Source organism: Mirounga angustirostris, unplaced genomic scaffold, assembly GCF_029215605.1.
Source record: "Mirounga angustirostris isolate CCGP_5_RB_7025 unplaced genomic scaffold, mMirAng1.0.hap1 SCAF_3, whole genome shotgun sequence".
Taxonomy (NCBI): Eukaryota; Metazoa; Chordata; class Mammalia; order Carnivora; family Phocidae; genus Mirounga; species Mirounga angustirostris.
This window is the reverse complement of record NW_026991711.1, coordinates 65,773,547-65,794,139: the sequence shown is the minus strand read 5'-3', so window position 1 is coordinate 65,794,139 and position 20,593 is coordinate 65,773,547. Positions and strand designations below refer to the sequence as shown.

The 20,593-nt window shown below is 41.2% G+C and overlaps 1 protein-coding gene across 6 annotated transcripts in view; it reads right to left on the bottom strand.

Moving 5' to 3' along the window:
* DCLK1 (doublecortin like kinase 1) overlaps positions 1-20,593 on the bottom strand; it is a 351,394-nt gene that overhangs the window by 14,517 nt on the left and 316,284 nt on the right. For 3 of the 6 annotated variants that reach the window (XM_064586185.1, XM_064586186.1, XM_064586187.1), the window contains exons 16-17: positions 10,007-10,120; positions 4,362-4,598 (exon numbers count right to left, since the gene is read on the bottom strand). In XM_064586185.1, coding sequence (XP_064442255.1) covers positions 4,377-4,598; positions 10,007-10,120 — 336 coding nt within the window. In that variant the 3' untranslated portion in view covers positions 4,362-4,376. Of the gene's footprint in view, positions 1-4,361; positions 4,599-10,006; positions 10,121-20,593 lie in introns of those variants that run through there. The other 3 variants (XM_064586190.1, XM_064586188.1, XM_064586189.1) reach the window with 1 other exon arrangement.

The window sequence follows — 20,593 nt, the reverse complement described above, 5'->3', positions numbered from 1 at the left end:
CACCACAGCTTTGGGAGGTCGGTCATACTCTTCTCATGCGTATAGATGGGGAAATGGAGAATCAGAGAAAACCATGTAACTTGCCTGAGGTCACACGGCGGGAAGCACCACGGGCTAGATCCCCAACCCAGGCTTCCTGACAGCAAAGTGGCCAACTCTCCTCGCGCCATGCTGCCAATCTTGGCCCAAGTTCATTTCATCTCACTTTTCAAGACTTTTTGGTTTCTGAAAGTGTCATGTGGCTGACATGAATCCGAGAATCGTCTGACTTCAGCAGATGGACATTTGCACTCTTTCTGAATAAATAACAGTGTGTCTATACTCATGATTAAGTTCTTCATGATTCTCCTTTCCTACATGTTTACACCTAATAAAACCTATAGCATATCAATGACCGTCACTGGGGAATGTTTGGAGTCAAAGTATGGCAGGAATAAATATGTAGATGAGTGGAGATTTTTTTTTTTTTAAATCAAAAAGAAAAAAAGAGATTCCTAAGCAAGGTCAAAAATAAATAGGATAGGATACCACCAAACTTTCGATTGATACCGAATCATTGAGGATGTCAGGAGAAGTATAAAATCTCGCTTCAGTTTACAGCCAATTAGTAAGTCTTGGAATGCCATGGCCACTTCTCATTTCAGTAACAAGAAAGTTATATTTTTAAAAAGACAGAGAGATATGGTTGGCATCCTCTCTTAAGAGGCCTCTGAAAAGAAAAAAAATCTCCAACAGTGAGCAACCTGTTTGACTTGGGGTAAGAACACAAATGTCTCGCTCTCTCTGTGCTCCTCTCAATACCGTTTGTGGAAGGACAGTGCGAGGCATCACCCATCTTTTGAGCCTCTTGGCGGCTTCACTTTTTAACATCAAGGCTGCAAATGCAGACCTCCTATTTGCCTGATCCTTTTCTCTGTAACCACAGTTTGGGTGGGTTTTGAAGTTTAAATCTCTGTCTCCTCTACGTGTTAAACTCTCTGTTACAGCGGGAGTCTCGGGGCTAGCGTGGAGTAGGGTGGTTAATCCTTGCTGGAACAGAGGCATCTGCTCGTCCCTCTGGCAGTGCTCTCTCATCGGGGAGCGCTTTCTCAAGGGCCAAGCAAGGCCAAGGCGACGTGCAGTGAAACAGCCCACAACGCATGCAACTTGCCGTGGGCGTTTGGCTGGGGCTGAGGCTGGCCTAGGAGCCCTCCTGACACCACGCTGGGGTTCCTCCCTGGCTTTCGTGGGAACTCGTCTTTCAGATCCACACCAAGCAAGATGCATTTAACTGACCCCATTCCTTTTAACAGCCGAGCATGACAGCATTTAATAGCCTTGCAAAGACTGCGTGGGGCTGCCACCGCTCTGCCTCATTACTCACTGTTTCAGGACGGTGCTTGAATCCAATATGCACATTTGAGTCACGTCATGCCTGGGAACTCAACCACCCTTTTGTCCTAGCTCACCTCCGCGTTTTATCGTACTTAGCATTTTTAGCTTCTGTCTTGTTGTGATGTTTGTTTTATTTAATTGGGTTACCCCGTTCTGGCCGTTGCAAAAGATGCAGGGTTCTTCTCCATGTGCTGTTGGCCACAGCACCTGCCAGTGACAGCTTCACTTGAGAGAGGCACACAATATGTGTGACCACATCCTCTTTGGATCAGGACGCATCTTCAGGACCAGGTGGGGGGTGGGGAATGTAATGAGATGTAAATGTTTTCCAGTGGCTTGCAGTAAGGCCATGAGGGAGCCGAATGGCCCAGGCGGCTCACTCCTGGGGGAGGGTCCCCTCTGGACTCAAGGTGACAGGAGCAAGGTCTCCTGGAAAAACGGGCCAAGCACGATGCTGCTCCCTTGGCTACAGCTTGGAAGCAGCTCTCTGTTAAGAGGCAAGAGAACGAAGGAGAAAGAGGAAGATGGACCCCCGCCACTTCTCCACCATCACCAAAAAGCCTGTTAAGAGGGACATGACAATTCTGGGCACCCTATGCCCTGATGTGAGCTGCTTTACAAAAAGCAACCGGCGACTCCCAAGTGTTCTGCTCAGAGTAGCGAAAACAGCCATGAGCACTTGTAAACACGACAATCGGGAGCGGGGATGTTTGCCTGTAATGATTGTTTATGTTGGAAGTTGGCTGCCACCGTGGTTAGACAAATGCTCCCACTTCCGTGGAGATAAAAGGCAAGCATTTGCAATCAGTGAGGAGAGTGTGTTCGTTCTGAGGCTAAATGGCATTATAAAACTTCCTAATTAAGCATATATGCCGATGAGTTTTTAGCATCGTTTCTCCAATTTAACTTTACATACTGGGTTTGCTGTTTACTACAGCATTAACTATAAACATTGTTGTTACTGCCCCCAGCTGGAAAACAGAGCAGTTTATGTGTGGAAGAAAAAAGAGATTATCTCCCATCTGCTCCTGCCCATTATTCAGGGATGTGTCATTTTGTCTGCTGATGGGAACCATCACTAGGATTTTAGTCAAATAGCCTTTTTTTACTTGGCTATGTTTATTAATTATTGTGTTTACTTGGCATTTTGCTCCCACCCTTACTCCCACAAATTTAGCAACGTCATTTTCTAGAGTTTTCTTTTTGAAATTATATATTTGTATGTGCCGTTTTTGTTATACAAACATGCACAACTGCAATTAGACATATTTGATGCATACTTTTAATTGTAGATCAACTTTACTCATATATATTTTTCTACTATGCCTGAGGTTAAGAGGCATACAATTTAAAAAAAAAAAGGGCGGAGCATGGTGTGATTTGATTTATATAAAGTACAAAACCAGGCAAAGCTAATTAATGTGGATAGAGTCCCGGTCAGTGTTTACCCTTGGGGCTACATGACCCTCCTGGAAGGGCCCTGAGGTGGGGGGTGGAGGGAGGGGATCTCTGGAGGTGCTAGAAATGCTCTGTGCCCGATCTGGGTCCCGCTTACAGGGGTGTGTTCCGTTTGTGAGAATTCACTGGAACGTGCATTCGTGATACCTGTACCCTTCTAAATGCAGATTATCTTTCAGTAAAAAGTAAAAGACGAATGGACCATATTCTACATTAAAACGTCAAAAAGAAGAGTCTGCATAAAGGCAAATCATGATTAATCCCCCCAAAAGGTTAAAAATAAAACAAAGTTCTTGCTATACCTATAAAGTTATTTTACTTAAGTAAATAAGAAGATTGTGTTGCAACTCCTGCATGCTTCTCAGTCTAGAAGACAGAAACAGGCTTCTGTGTAAAACTGATCGTAAAACATTTCATTTAAGTTTAGGTGTTTTCTTGCTTTAAACAGACTTGGAAATTATCATGATTTTAGTATATTGGATAGTTTGTCAAAGTGTGCCCTTTACTGCTTCCTTAAGTCCTTTGTTTTGAGTGTAGAAATAAAAATTAGGAATAATTTATTGGGGGTTAAAATTATGTATTGTATGTGTGTGTATGTGTATACACATACACACATATATATAAACACACATACATACATATTTCTCTTTTTGTAAAATTTAGTAGTCTAATCCATGAAAAAAACATCAGGTAGCCACTACATTACTACAGATGGGCTCCATCGTTTGGGGGAAACAAATACTGAACTTTCCTTAGCAAACACAAAGATGTGGAGCTTTACCGGGAGATCATTTCAGAAACATTAAGATGGAGGAGAAAAGTTCCCTGGGACTTCTCAGAGTAAATTTTCCAAATCATCAAAAACCATCCTGCCTGTGGATAACTGAAAGAGACACAAACAATACCCCTTAAAGGAAATGCCAGGGCAGTTGACTAGAATAGAAAATGATTGGATAGAATTCTTAACCCAGTTAAAAAAAAAAAAAAATCGATACCTCCCATACACAGCCCCGTTTGCTTCTGCAGATAAGCCAGCTAAGTAATCTGACAGTTACAAAATATTGAAAAATAGATTCATGCAATAGCTAGTACATAAAGGGATTTCCAGGGGGAGAGAGGTAACAATAAAACGAAAACAAAACAAAACAGAGAGGTGGAGAATTTGAAAACACAAGCTTACCAACACACACAATGCATTCTATAGCTCATTGTACTTGGAGGAGCTTCTACTGCTAACGTGTAAATGCATTGTTTCATCCATCTAGTAAGGTCAAGGTTGGGCTTAATGACTTTAAAATGACAGTATATACTTCTATAGAACGTACACTAAGGCACTATTGTTCTTCCATTTGTTACGGGACAGAAGAGCACCAGAAATCATTGTTTTAATTAGCAACATCAGGAAAAGGCTTTGGCATTAACGCTAAATATACTGTCCTTTTAACTGTAAGGAAAATTGATACTGAGCATGTGCAATGGAAAGAAAGCTGGCAAATGTCAGTGTGAATAATGGGTGAAAAAAAGGAATGAGGGGGTGTGGCATCTCAATCAAGATTAAAATGAAACTGATAAAGCAGCATATGGACTGGATAACAAATCAAAAGCATGTTTATCCACTGAAGGAACTGGTTAATGGAGACTGCCAGCACGTTGCCATGGAAACACTGACTGTTGAGCTGCACCATCTCATACCTTATCCAATACATTCCTGGTTGTTGGTAGTAGTCCAAAGACCCTGATCTCTTGATGGTAAACCCGTGGTCCAGCTGAGCAGAGAGAAATGGGGGCAACTCAGTGGATCGACATTGTGCTAGAGAATTACGACTCCAGACCAAGCTGTTCTTCATTGACTATATATTGAGATATAGTTACCATGCCTCTTTTGCAGGGTGACTAGCTAATATCCTAAATCTGCACATTGAAAATAAAAAGGCAAGAAAAGACACTAATCCCTCATGAATATCTCGGAGGCCAATTTGTTAGAATAGATCTAATTTGTCAGACAAGATTTTGAATGCACATTTAATAATGTCCTCTCAATTTCAAAAGATATAAACACCTCTTCATATGCCATAGAATGGAAAATGCGTTACAATTAAATAAAGTACTGAAATCCGTTTTAGTCACCTAAGAGAAAGCAGATTGGACTCCCTCCTCCCCATCTTACTCCATCAGGCTTAAATTTGAGGGCTTCATGCATATGAAATAAAAGATGAAAGGAATCCTCACAAGTCACAACAGTTTGGATTTCTTTCTTTAAGAGTTAATCTTCAAAAGCAGAACTACTCTTAGAGGTGAATCTTAATTACATTTCAGAACTAAAAAGATATAATATAAAACAGTAAGTTTTCTCTCTGAAAATATAGAAAAGAAAAGGAAAAAGAATTTTCACTGTATGTTAAAAATGCGTATGTACAGTTAAGTGCTTATGATCAACAAAAGGTACAATAAATAGAAGACAGAGTAAGTTCTCAAAGTTGTTCATCCTGGAATAAGATGTCAGCCTTTGGCTACCTAGGAATGAAAGATTCAGTCCCCCAATTGGAAAACAGTAATCATGCTGTATGCCCACACCCCCATGCCGTCCCCTGAGAGGATGCAACTTGCACGCTTTTCTTTAGAGAGACGCTCATGAGTGCTTTCAAGTGTGGTACCAGAGCCGTGCTCACAGTTTCTACTTCTGAATTCACAAAGGCATTGCAACAACATGCTGGGGCACCAGGTGTTCAAACTAAAAACTGCTGGCGGGGGGGGGGCGGGGGGGGGGCGGGGGTTGGTGTTCTGATTATAAACTAGGCTATCCCAGTGTTCACAGAACAGCAATGTGAGATTTTAATCCTAAAAAAAAAAAGTGCATTTCGTTTCATTTAGGAAAAAAAAAAAATCCAAGTCCCATTGCGGTTAAACGGGAGTCATATGAAGTCTTGCGTTTTTGTTTCAGTTAGCAGTTGGCTACTTAGTAACTAGTCCTCTGTTGCCATCTACAGGCAAAGTGTCCCATAACAGGACACACGGAAACGCGCTAGTGGGACTCCGTGTACAACTCAGCTTCCCAGAATCACAATTATTTGCACACTGATTAGTATGGATTCGTTCAATTAGACGGAAATGCTCCATTTGCATGAGCAAAATGCAAAAGAAGAACTTTAAAGCATTAGGAAAATTATCGGTTAAAATAATAAACAGAATTAAATGAGGAAAAATAAATTGGAACTGACATCTTAGTCATCGGTTCTTCATCAAGCTGAGCAAATCTAATAATGCCTCCCTCCCTCCCTCAGCTCCCAAGAAGTCCACCGTTAAAATGTCATCTCTAATTCCATTTTATGTCTATAAATTGCATTTTAATAACCTTTTGTTTCCCTTTCTCGGTTCTGCTGTGTGTGTGTGTGTGTGTGTGTGTGTGTGTGTGTTAATCCCCCAACTACTGGGAAAGGTAGTAAAGGGACAAAGGAGTCTTTCTGAGAGGCAGCAGTTACAAGGACAGCAATGGGTTTCCACCTAATCACGTTGCCTGACCTCAATGTCAGAACACCCTTTCTCCTTTTAGAAGGGCCAGATGATCCCGGCAAGCCTCCAGCTGGTAATTACTCTCCTGGCCAACTTGAGGACCTCTTGCAACCTTAATATAAAGTTATCATTTGTCCTTTCTTTGGTCTTAATGATGGAGGGGGTGGAAAGCAGAGAAGAAAAAAATGACAACAGGAACAAAAAAACACTGAGGTTCAGAACCATGAGCGCATGCTAAACTACGCTCACGTCATAAATTACATCTGTGACTAGATCCTGTTTGTTATGACAGTATGCTTTTTTTCCTTTGTCACTCTAGGAAAAAAAAAAAAAAAGTGCCCCGAATTCCTTTATAAGCATTGCCAATCTCCACTGGGTAGTTAGATTTCTATCTAAGGAAGGAGAAGTGACAGTTAAAGACTAATGATTTAATTGTTGATTTCCTGAAAATACAAGCTGATGGACACTACATTCTATAGTAGAATTTTTCATTTTAAAGGGTGTATGTAATTTTCAAACAATCAGTCCCATAGAGGCAGTTTAAAATAAAATACATTATTTTATAGCCTCTGGGGAGAGCATACATGCCCGTGGGAAAAAAATTGTCTGAATGAAATTTGTGCTGCAGTTTTTTTCTGTATCTATCAATAGAAGCCATTACAAAATTATATTAATTATAGGAATTTTCACGTAGATGAATTAATAATTATATTGCATTATTAAATTGCCAAATGGTGTTGACAGAATGCACCATTTATGAACACTATTCCTCCTACCTACCGCTTATATTCTGCCTCACAGCAGAATATCATTCTTTTGCAGATAAATCTTAGTTAAGTTTGAATTGGAATACAGTTGACTCTTGAACAATGAGAGGGTTAGGGATGCTGACCCCCAGCACAGTCGGAAATCCATGTATAAATTTTGACCCCCCCCCAAAGTACTTAACTACTAAGAGCCTACTGCTAACCAGAGGAAGCCTTACTGATAACATAAACAGTCGATTAACACATTTTGGATATGTATTCCATACTGTATAAATTAAGTAAGCTGGAGAAAAGAACATGTCATTAAGAAAATCATAAGAGAAAATACACTTACAGTCTTGTATTTATTTAAAAACAATCCACGTCTAAGTGGACCCATGCAGTTCAAACCCGCGTTGTTCAAGGGTCAACTGTATTATTTAATGCCAGGGCTCCTTTCTCTTGTGATGGTCCCCTGAGACTTAGTCTTTGCCCTGTAAGAATGGGAAAACTGCTGTGGAGCATAAATTGACTTATCCAATGCTATTCTGAAAGTTATTCACGAAGGCAGCTAAACTGGCCAACTTCTAATCCCCAGCCCCTCCCTGCCACTGGTGACCGCTCCCAGGTTCTAATGGAGGGTGTGGACATTTATGAGAGAAAAGCATTCTGGAGAGGATGCATGGCAGGCCAGATTCTCCTGAAACAACCCCTGAAATTTACAGTTGTGCTCTCTTTCATGCTTGAAATACTAGTGATACTAATTAACATGTGAATAGTGCTTTAGAGTGGACAAGGCACTTTTCCAGATATTTCTCCAAATAGTTAATTATTTTGAGTCTGAGTTAAGTTGATAATGTTTTTTACGTTTGTAGTGAATAAAGAAGATTCAATAAGCACACAATGCGTAACTCAGCCCTACACCGTCCGTTTTGCAATTTATAAGTATATTGCTAGTTCGTACAGTTTCCATGGAAACATGTTAGTGATGAACCGAGAAACAGATATGAAATTGTATTTAAAATGGTCCAATCATGATCCATAGACCTTGATCTTCAAATACTAGTTAAGTTTTTTGAGATCTACTTAGATAAAGTTTTAATAAACTCAGATGGATTAGGTTTCGGAATTTATCCCCGTTTGATTAAAGTAGGATTTCTCCTCAAATCTGTGTTGTCTGTCTACTGGAAAATTGCCCTGAAGTTCCTGCCCTTGGTCATTATAAGACTCCCAGAATACTGTGAACAAACCATTATTGAGCAACCAAGGCAAACTTAACCAAAGACTAATTAAAATAAAAGACCAAGAAAAACGAAAACAAAAACAAAATGACAAAGGTGGGAAAGCACCCTTTCTAGCAGCTTTGTAAGCCCTCAGTGGGAGCAGAAAAGCAGTCCTTTTCATGGACAAGCGTGCTGGCAGTCCATTCCAAAAGAAAATTGTGGAATCGAACATTTTGGAATAGACTTGTATCTTGAATGAATGATGAAAACAGAGTATAGAAGGTCTGGTTTAGTTTAGAATCACCATGAGATTGTTACGTCCCCAAATTACTGACTGAATACTAGCTGATCACAAAGAACACTGACATCTATAAAGACATGAAGGACAATGCACTTCTACGTTGAATTTCCTTAGAACAAACTAGAGAGAGAGGGCAAGAAGGACAACTTGCAATTTTAAACCCTCAGCAGCACTGAGGAGCATCTGAGAGAGTCTCGACTTAACACTGTGAGTGGGCTCATGAGCCAGTTACTCACTTGTAACTCACTGTGGAAAGGGTTCAGTCAAAAAACATGAAATGCAAACAGTACAAGAAAGTGTACGCATACATTTGTGCCACCTGCAAATTCTGGAAGCTCCTACCAAATAGTTAGTAACCCAGATCTGGGATGGATTGTATCGAATATGTCAATTATTTATATTTAGTTTATCTGGAGCTCTAACACACCCGAAAAAGAGAAAGAGAAAGGGAATAGAACACCCAAAGTAGTGGTAAAACATTCAGTATTGCTCATGAGCATAAGATACTGGTGCGTAGTACATATACTTTTTAAAATTCGACATTGCAGTGTCTAAGTGCTTTGTTGAGAAAAGAAAAACAGCTCAAGTGATTCCACATGGAATATGCTGTTAAAATTTACATACTCTGAAAAAAGAGGAAATTATTAAAAACTCAAGTAATCTGGGACTTGAATATATTTACTCTAGAATATGACACCAGGAAGTATGAGGTTTCATTATTTCTCTGCCCAATTTAATCTTTGCCTAGAACTGCTATCAAATTGCATATAGTATATGTCTGCATGTATAGAACAGAAAAAAAAAATCCTTGTGAAGCCACATCAATAAAATGGTAAATGGTAAAAGACTTTCAAGTTTAAAAACAGGGATTTCTAAGGAGCAAGACACCATTATTTCTTTGGGTGTTCACAGCAACTCAGTTTCACTGAAAATCTTACTGTGCAAGCCTCCTGCTATGTTTTGGCTTTCATTTGGGTCTCGTACAAAGATCTATAGTGTTCCGATCTCTCTCTGCAGTGTTGTCTCTCTCGGCTTCCCTCTCCCTCCGGGTCCTGGCAAAAGGACACTGGGAACTCTTTTTCTCAGAGCCCCAAAGTTTGCATTGGCACAGAGTCCACTGTGGGGGAGGTTTTCTGCTTTAAAAAATAAATCATGAAATTAATATATCCTGCAAGACACCCTGGAGGTGTTGGATAATGATGTGACTCCTAGGGAAATGTTCAGCAAAAACACATCATATATACAAGCCCCAAACCTCCCCCGGTGCATTAAGTGGTCGAGTTGTCTAAATAAATGACCCATTCTGCTGTCTCTGGGTGGGATCTCCTGAGTAACGCCTGTCTCTTAGGTGGATTGCTTTTTAAAAAGTTAAGGTGGATATTTCAGATGCTTACTGCTATGACAGAAACTCCAGCGGCCGTGCTATTCGGCTTGGGGCCTGTGTTGAAATGCTTCTTTATCTTTCCAGCTACTGACAGCTGATGTTCATTTTCTGGGAGGCCGTCATCCTAGGGGGGAAAAAAAAAGAAAGAAGTGAAAAAAGGAGAAAAAGAAAAAAAAAATGAGCTAAATGGAAAATGAGGCCGAGATCTTCTAGTAACAAGCTGGGATCTTAGAATTCCTAAGATTTCAGAAATAAAGTAACCAATGTCTGTTGTTGGAAGTAGCGCTCTGAGGTCTTGTTCATTTCCACACCTGCCTCAAAATTAATTTGCTGCGTCATCTGACCCGCAGAGTTCTGTCCCTAAATAAAAGTTGTTACTTCTGTTTTTGGTTTCTAATAAAACTGATTTCAGCCAGGGCTCTGGGGACATACGCCAAAGGGCAAGTTAAATCTGAACCCCACAAAAAATCAATGTAAACATCTTTTTTTCCTGAACCAAGAGTTTTATCCTCTTAGCCCATCATTCAGACCCCAACACGAGCAGCTGACAGTCCTGGGCTCATGCAAGGGCCCGTAAATAAACTCAGGCTGGTTCCACAGCTCCGACCATTCTATAATCCCAGACAACCTCCCAGGGAAAAAGTTCTTCCTTAGGTTTTCAATCCTCCTCACTGCCTTCAAATCATCTGCTATTTTGACGTACTTCACATTGAGGCTCCTTTTAACGAAGGCTTCTGCTCTCCACCGGAGCGGTCTATGATGGAGGCTAGACAGATTGCTCCCCTTTGCTAAAGACTGTTAGGATAACACTAACCAGAGCCGTAAGTATGTGCCGCCACTTACTAGCTCATGTTGAAAAGGCTGCCCAGTCCTTGAAGACAGAGACTGCGTTCTGTTCGCTACAGAGTCCTCGGGTCTTAGCATAGTGCTTTGGCACACAGTAGATGCTTAAGACATATTTGCGGAATAAATGAATGAAGGGATAATAAAGTGTTTGTTACTAGCTGTTAAAACCAAAATTCCTGGCAAGACTTCAATGCCATTCATCATTTTCCTTCTCTCTTTCCTTTCCATCATTTTGCATGTTATTTCTTGGCTCCACCCAGGAAAATAAATGGCTGCTTCCCTAGCATAACATGCTCGCTCTTCTACGTAACCTAGTCTTCCCTTCCCTCAGTGTTTGGCTATTCATGCATTCAGGCGCTATTCACTGCATGTCTACAGTGGACCAGGCTGCAGGAAGTAGTGGGGAAAGCTGGTGAGCAAAAAGAGGCGTGGGCTTTGCTCTTATGGACCCTGTGGCCTCTCTTTTTCTTCAAAACATGGGTCCAAATCACCTGTTCCAAAACATATTTCCCCTACAAAGCATAATTCATTAGAATGGTTCTTCTGTAAACTCCTAATGGTTTTACATTATATATCTTTGCACTCTTTACATTCTTTTTGATCTTAGGTGATTTCGTACATATATAACTTATATATGTACATATATAACGTATATAACATATATATATGTATATATATAACTTATATATAGGGAGAGTTATATATAACTCTATATAACTATATATATAACTCTATATATAACTCTATATAACTATATAACTCTATATGAGTAATATATAACTCTCAACTCTCTCTATACATTTACATATATGTTATATATGTACGAAATCACCTAAGACCAAAAAGAATGTAAAGAGTGCAAATATATATAGCATATCAACAACTCCGAACTCTTGCCCTTTTATATCACATCTTCCACATTTTCTGTAATCTTTAATATGAGCCCTTGGTTCAGCACCCTGCTCACAGTGGATATTCAATTTGTGATATTCTTGGACTGATTTACTAATGGCTAGAAGAAGGAACCATTATTATGCTTATTAAGTCACACCTGTAATCAAATCTGGAAGAAGGATGCTTTCCAGTGATTGCAGAGTGAATTCAAAAAATTTTAAAAAATCCGTATTGTGAAAAGAGTCAGACATAAAGTGAAGGTCAATGAGGGTAACAGTGGGATAATACTTGGGGAGGGAACAGAAACGGGATCATACAAAGTACTTACTCTGTCCCAGGCTATGCGGGGATGGCAGAGGGTGGGAGAAAAATGGTCTCTGCCCCCCAGAACCTTGTGGGCTAATTGAGAGACAAAGTATGCACACACAATGTCAAATAATAAAGCAGATCAACAAGATAAGAAGGAGCTGTCATAAGGCATGGAGCCTTGTGGCTCAGCTAGAAACACGGAAGGAGTTCGGAGGAGAGAGGACACATTTTCAGCTGTGAACAGAGCGGACTTCACGAGGACTATGGCATCCAGCCTGGTCCTTCATGAGGAGGAGCAATTGACCCTTAGAGATCAGGGACCTGCTGTTTTGGTGTACAGAAGTGAGCGAGTGGGAAACCTCAAGGCCTGTTTGCCAAATAATGAGTTAACCAGTTTATCTGATTAATGATGGAGAAAGCTGGAAAAAAAAAACAGGAAAAGACTGGCCACAAATCACTACCAGAAAGATCCGGAGATGGAAGCCTTTGTCTCCATTAGGAATAAAAACAATGCTTTTTTTAATGAGAGAGGTGTAAGGGTAGGAAGTGTGGAGGGCTAACTACCTTTCACTCACTCACGAAGAATTAGAATCTTGCAATCCAGAGCTTTAAACACAAGGGTGAAAATGCTTTTTTAATGGTGGATGGAACAACAGGCCTCTGAAATCTAAGTTAGAATTTTGGAAGCATTTGAACATTTGACGAGGGATGAAATGACATGCGTTTACTGAGAGTCTTCCAAGTATTAGTGTCATGTATCTGGAACAGGTTGGGGCTCTGCCTGAGGGAAAGGGAGCAGCCTGAGACAGGGGTTCCCCATTGGGCCTCACCCCCAAGATTATACTTGTATGTGTAATCATCTCTTAATAGAGTTCCAGGCTAGCTCAGGCAAAGCGATTTGTATGGCAAATTTGTATGACAACAAATGTGACAAACATAATCGGGAAGCTGGCCGAAGGAAGGCTTTTCTCTTTAGGACAACACCACCTTGAGCATATTTGCTGTCTCAGGATCAGAAGCTGCTGGAAAGGAAGAGCCAGAAGACACGAGACGAGCTAATCAGAGTGAGGGGCAGGGATGGAAGGGAGGGGAAGCCGTTTGCCCTGGGGAGGCACAGGTTTACCTGATGCATGATGAAGTAAGGAGAGAAAGGGTGAGGCCCGAGTTTGAAGGTGGAGGGGAGCAAAGATAAAAGAGAAAGACAGGGAGAGGAAGGTGACACAGGTGTAAAGTGCTATGTGGCCCTTGGCGAGTGATTTACACATACGAGCCCCTTAAGTCTCAGATTATCCTCTATGATGATATGCATTATTAGGACCATTTCGGAGACGAGCAAACTGAGGCTCAGCAAGGTTAGGTAATTTGCTCAAGGTCACACAGCTAGAAAGTGGTTGAGTCAGGACTGAACCAGGTCTGAAAGTATTCTTTCCACAACACCACATTGCATCCATCCAGAGCATTCATTCGCACGGCATCGGTTATAAAGGGCTCCCTAAGAGTTAAATGGTAGGATTTGAGGAGTCCTCTCTCCCACTATGAAAGTGGCACGATGGTAAGGAGAAAGAAGGATTAAATTAGGGACTGAAAAAAACAGAATATCTGGCTAGGCCTCGGTGGAGCCTGGGAAGCATCTGCATGGAGGTCAGTAAAAGGGATGCTGAGCACGTCAGGGGGCCCAGTGGAATGCAGTTGACTTTTATGTCAAGGAGAGACTGGATGTCCACGAATCTGGGATGTGGCAGTGTGACCTACTCCGGCCAGGCTCTCGAATCCTCTGTGGGGCAGACAGCACCAGAAGGCCTGGCTGACACTGGATGACATGAAGTTGCATTGGGTCATAGCGTGGTCCTATGATCCACACAGGCTATGTTGAACAGGCTTGGTGCAAATAGAGAACAAATAGTAGGGATTCCACAGGAGCAGCCCCTTCCCGACTTACTGAGGGCAATTCATCCCCTGCTGCACCAACCCCCCATCTCCCCATTTCCCCACGTGTGGTGCCATCTTAGCCAGAACTTTCTTTTTTTTACCTGGCTTTTCTTCCCCCTGCCAGTTCCTGAGCTAAGAGTTTGCTTTCTCACCACCCTCAGAATGGTTGTTGCTGTTATTTCCCAGCTCTGTCTTGGTCCTGATCTCCTGTCAAGACTCTTAGCAACTCTTTTAGATGTTGGGTCCTGAGGGTTCAGACCTCCAGCTTTAAATTCTAGTGAAGGTTTCAGCTTCCCTTGGGTTATTAGTTCATGTTGAAGCAATGAAAGTCTTGAAACAACCCTCACAAGTTGTCAGAGATGCTTCTGACTTCATAAATCTTAGAACATTTCAGGGTTGTTTTTTTTCCCAATGAAATAAGGTGTCTCAGAGAAGGGTGTGCGTGCACGTGGGCACGCACACTTGCACACAGACACACACACACACACACACCCCTCACAGCAACTAAAAGTCTGCAGAGTTTCTATATCAGTTGTGAAGACTGAGCATAATTGGATTAAAAGGTATAAACAACTGGCTTTGCAGGGACCTAATCTGTACCTGAGGCATACAGATTGATGATGGAGATTTAGCTAACTTACTGTCTTGCATCAATAAAATAAATAGGGCCATTAAAAACATACATTTTTATATATACATCTTTATCACCATTATTCTGAATAGATTGTGTGCCAAAAATGTGCTATGAATTTTCTAAACGTGACCAACCTGGCAGCATGTTACAAATAGTTATAGTATTATTACCATACGTTCTGGTATGTAGTTTCTGGGAGTAGTTTCTGAAGTTTCACATGCGCTGGTTGTGGTTTGAGGTTAGTGGTTTTTGATTTAGAAATTCCCATCCACCACTTGGCAGAGCATTGCAGCTGACAAGAACAAAATTAGTTTGCAAAATGGAAAATGAACTCTCACAGCTGTCTTTCGGAGACCTAGCCTCCTGGTGTCCATTTCTCCAGCGGATGTTGGGGAGCAGCTGTGGGGGGGTTGTGGGGGAGTGAATTCCCTTCTTTCCTCAGGGAAACCATTCCAGGGGTCATGCTTTAGAAAACCCTCCTCCCCTCATGGATTTTTGTTTTCAACTCATGGATCTGATTTGCAGTCAATTCATTACCAGACTCCGTTATTAATAATATCTGTGAATTTATGAGAAGTACGGCAGTCTTGAGACGTTTTACTACCAGAATATCCTGATTTAGTTTTAAATAATCTCTCAAGTACATTACTCTTCAATAGCAGCTCCCTCTCGCGTCCCAGGGTTTGGCCTCTTGACTCTTGCTAACCATCTCCGGCTGGATGGCACCCAGGACCTTTGACTCTGTTCAGCTGGGGCCGATGCATCCTCTATGTCTACACCTCACACTGCACTGGAGGAGAAAATGTGAAGTAAATTAAGATCTAGCTCGGAGAAGGGAGAAGGTAAGATGCCCAATTGGAAAGTGGGATTCCATGTCATCATTTCTAATTTATGAATATAAATAGATGGTTTTATTTATTATTACAGTATCACTGGGGGCTCTCTTAATTTCTAACAAATTCCGCCAGCACAAGATGAATGCATATAAATTTTTGTGTGGGGAGAGCTGCTTTTAGTTAGTATGGAATATCTCGGGAGATTATCCAGGCTCTTATTTTTTTATTTTTTCTTCTTCCTCTCCTTCTTTATTCTTTTTGAATATCTTGGCTTAGTAGTTTGTTTGTTTGTTTATTTATTTTTTAGTACTACCTTTTAAAAAAGAGTAGGTAGGTGAGACACATGAAGTAAAATAAAATTTAAAGGCCAGGAAGGTGATAGAAGGCTTGAATTGGCTAAATACTTAACACCTGACTTATTTCAACCCATTCTTTCCACCAGGACAGAGGTTCTCAATCTTGGTTTCACTGTAGAACCACCTGGGAGCTCTTAGATTTCCTGCCACCTGCCCAGATGCCTGCCCAATTAAGTCAGAATCACTAGAGGCAAAATCCAGGCATCAGACCTTGTGCTAGAAACTCCACGGAGCTTTACGCCGGAGACTTCTCTGAGGCTCAGTTTCCTCATCAATGAAATCAGGAAAATAATTGGAGGTAAAAATAAACTCAAAGAATTGTAGTGTTGAGATGGACATTTACCCTAGCATCGGGAGAATAACATGGGATAAAATAGGTCAACACTTTGAAAATAAAAAGGCAATAATAGTAATATATCTGGAATATTACAATGGTGATAATTTAATCCTATTTACAAATAAGAATTTTTTTGGAGGGGTACATGTCAATTACCTTTATGAACTTATCACTAACCTACCTTTTCTATCAACAAAGTGTCCTTTGGGGGAAAGGGACCCAACTTTCTCCACAATCCCTGGAATGAGCAAGATGTATTAATGTCAATTTCAGTGTCCTATGTGCCTTAATCCCGTGGTTCTCTACTAGATGAGTACTAAGGTAAATAAACTTAAGCCAGGACAATTCCTGTTGGTATTCTGTAGTCATGGTAAAGGAAACAACTGTGATACTAAAGAAGACAACAGAGCGGATAATGCACACATTATCTACATGGAGCTGGGGGTACACAAATGGAATTTTTGGGGGGAGGATGAGAAGGTTCTCCTTCTTAATCAAACTTCTCATATGCCAACATCCATCACAATTTGTATTTCACCAGTACATAGCAACAGATGACAGAGCTGTTGCCTCTCTCAGACCCCCAATTCCCCAAATATGTATCAAGTACCTACACAGTGCTAGTGCTTAAAGACTGTCCTCTCAGACCCTTCGAATATATATTCCTTTCTCCATCCTCGTAACAACCCAAGAGGCTGATTCTATTATCTTCAGTTCACAGACACAAAAACAGATTCAAGGGAGTGAAATGACTGTCCCAAGGTTACAACAGGAGGGTGAGCTGGTGCTCCTTCCGGAAGCCCACGTTCCTCTCCTAGACACCTGGCTGCACGTTGATGCTGCCTTTGTCCATCTGGTTTGCTAGAACAATCCACCTAGATGCCTCGCTCATGACTCTTTGCATAACAGAGCAGGGGCCCAGAACACCAAGGAGCACAATGGCATTCCCACCCAGAGTGAATGAAAAAAATGAGCCTAGAGTAAGGTTAAAACAAGTGACTTTTGCTGACTAGATTTTCCGATTCTATTGCTCTACTCTGTTTCATAAGGGACTGCCTTTTCAATTCCAAGGGCACCAAGTGAAAAGGTCACTGTATAAGCAACAGAGAAAATTAGGACAAATGAGAGTACAGGAAATGCTTTCTGACGACTTCCTCAGGGCTCAGATAATTATTATTACCTCTTTCCCCCTGAGGTAGAGTTTCCTGCGGTGATCAGATATAATTTGATCACCAAATGCAAAATGTCTTGTCAAATGGACTTCCATTTAAATGCCTAATTTATTTATTTTGATTGCTTGGTTGTTCATTTGTTGCACTTAGAGATCTCGAAAAACACTAAAGGCTCGTTGTGAAAGCTTATATATGCTTTTTCATTTATGTTTCTGAGACAATAATCATTTTTCTGATTTAGTTACTACATAAATACAATTTCAAAAGTTAAGCAACCATTTCATACATTTCGGGTTTTTTTTTTTTTTTTTAAGTTTCTGCTAACATCAAGAGTTTTTTCCCTCAGAATCTAAGGTCTGTTAGAATGATAAAAAGGGTACTTTTTAGTTTTAAATCTCCTAGATAATCCCTTAAATGTTATCCTCGCTTTTAAGAAATGTCTTTAGGGAATCTGAGAGGGAAAACTAAAATGACAGCAGAAGTCCACGTTTTAGAGGGCGTGGTGGAGCCTAATTATCAGCAAAGTGGGACCATGTGTAAAAATGTGTACAAAGCTGGTTGAGAAGGCAGAAAGTTACTGCTGAGAAATGTACATGCTGCTTTAGGGAAAGGAGCAACCTAGTTTTCCAAAGGTAACAGCCAAAAGTCTTCCTAATTTTGTTTCTTTATCCCACGGAACTGGGAATATATATATGGATGCAGGGTCATTTGGTTTGGAATCAGGGTAAGGGTGCTTCTAATTGCTTTCTAGCCCCCTCGAATATACAGACAAATGTGCTTCCATCCACAAAGTTATCTTAAAACAGATACGCATATCCTGTCGGAGCTGGCTCTGCTGGACATCTCCTTCCCTGCCTCCTTTGGGATAGAGCACTGGCGTCTCCTCCTCTAGGGAATCCTTTATAGCACCGCTCTCCCCACCCAGAGGCTGGCTGGCGTGGCCTCCCTCCGATGCCCTGCGACTGTCTGCCGTACCAGAGCTTCCAGAGGGCGGGCCTGCCAGGCAGGGGTCCTCTGACGAAAACGTATTTAAAAACCTAAAATGGCTATTTGCAGTCTATGAAATCTCTTTCCTCTATGACTCTTTGTGAGCCTTCAAAGGCCATGTTTCAAATTCTGATTTTCTGGCTTATTCTGTGTGGTCAGAGTCCCACTGTTTCTAGTGCTATCATGCAATTGGACAATTTGTAGATCATGGGCTTTTAATTAGCATGTTGATCAATCAGAACCAACTGCTGCCACAGGAAAGGCTGCAGCAGGCCTGTGCCTCTTCCTCCCTGCAAATCTAAGGGAAACGTGCCACGACCTAGATAAGTTCCTTTGAAGATGTTGCTAACTTGCATGAACAATCATTATAACGATATGATGTACACATGCATTCTTTTGCAATATTCACGGTGCTTTCATGTATAACAAAGGACAGGTAGATATAATTCAGTGCATAGGACTTTAAAGCAAATGGGCTTGGAGTGAGGAGACCTGGCTGCAAATTCTGACTCAATCACAACCTTTGCTACTCCGGGCAAATCACTTACCTTAGCCTCAGTCTCCTCACCCGTAAAATGGGTACAATAATATCCACTCTGTCTATCCTGCAGGTTTATTATTAGGCTTACCTGAGATACTTCCTAACTTTTCCCACTTCATAGAGGAGGATAACTTTTGTTCAGCACCCTGGGATAAATGCAAAGGTTTTGAGGCTGGAGGTGATCACTTCTGGACTCTAGCTGCCCTGCCTGACTATCCCAAGGGCTGAGGGGATTGATATCTTTATACATTTATACACCAATTAGGAAGTTCTGCTCTATGAAAATATTTAAAACAACCCTTAGCTGTATATCTATACTCACATTCAACATTCATAAATATCCTCCTGTTTTACATCTCTACACATGAAGTGCTAGAAAAGAGCTACCCTACGACCCAGCAATTGCACTACTGGGTATTTACCCCAAAGATACAAATGTAATAATCTGAAGGGGCACCTGCACCTCAATATTTATACCAGCAATGTCCACAATAGCCAAACTATGGAAAGAGCCCAGATGTCCATCGACAAATGAATGGATAAAGAAGATGTGGTATATATCTACAATGGAATATTACACAGCCATCAAAAAAAAAAAAAGAAATCTTGGGGTGCCTGGGTGGCTCAGTCATTAAGCGTCTGCCTTCAGCTCAGGTCATGATCCCAGGGTCCTGGAATCGAGCCCCACATCGGGCTCCCTGCTAGGCGGGAAGCCTGCTTTTCCCTCTCCCACTTCCCCTGCTTGTGTTCCCTCTCCCGCTGTGTCTCTCTCTGTCAAATAAATAAATAAAATCTTTTTTTTTAAGATTTTATTTATTTATTTATTTAAGAGAGAGAGAGAATGAGAGAGAGCACATGGGGGGGCAGGGTCAGAGGGAGAAGCAGACTCCCCGCCTAGCGGGGAGCCCGATGCAGGACTTGATCCAGGGCCTCCTATAAGAGACTCTTCATCTCAGGAAACAAACTGAGGGTTGCTGGAGGGGAGGGTAGTGGAGGGATGGGGTAGCTGGGTGAGGGGCATTGGGGAGGGTATGTGTTGTGGTGAGTGCTGGGTGTTGTGTAAGACTGATGAATCACAGACCTCTACCCCTGAAACAACTACTATATTATATGTTAATAATTTAAAAAAAGAAAAACAATAACAAAAAACAAAACAAAACAAAAGTGCTAGAACCTCGGCCCATGGCCATCACGCGGTGGAACATGAAAAAGATCCCAAGCTCTTGTCACCTTGGATGTAGTCTGTCTCAACACTGTGCTTTCAATCATACGTTATCCCTAAAATTAGTGATTTGGGGTAAAAAAGACACAAAACCACCTGACCAATCACTATGGTGATAATTTAGAGAAGTGGAATATTTTGTTGCCTTCAACTCACAGCCAGATCACTAGAAGCCATAGGAAGGCTGGCAAAATTTCTATCAACGAGCTAACTATGTTATACTTGTTCCTGCCTGTGTTCATGTCCATATCAATATGCACATGTCTGTCTTCTAAGAACCATTAAACCTAGGTCTGGAGCGTCCACGTACCCATGAGGGTTACAATAGTACCTAGATTATACAGTTGTTGGGAAGAACACGATCAGTTAATGTATGTGAGGTGCTTAAAAGAGTCCTGGGCAGACTTTATAAGTGAAGCACTCTATGCATATATTATGATTCAAAACAAACCTTATCAATCCATTGTAGAGAGATATAGGGACAAAATATAACGACTGCGCTCCGGAGAATTCCTTTATACAAATGTATCATTC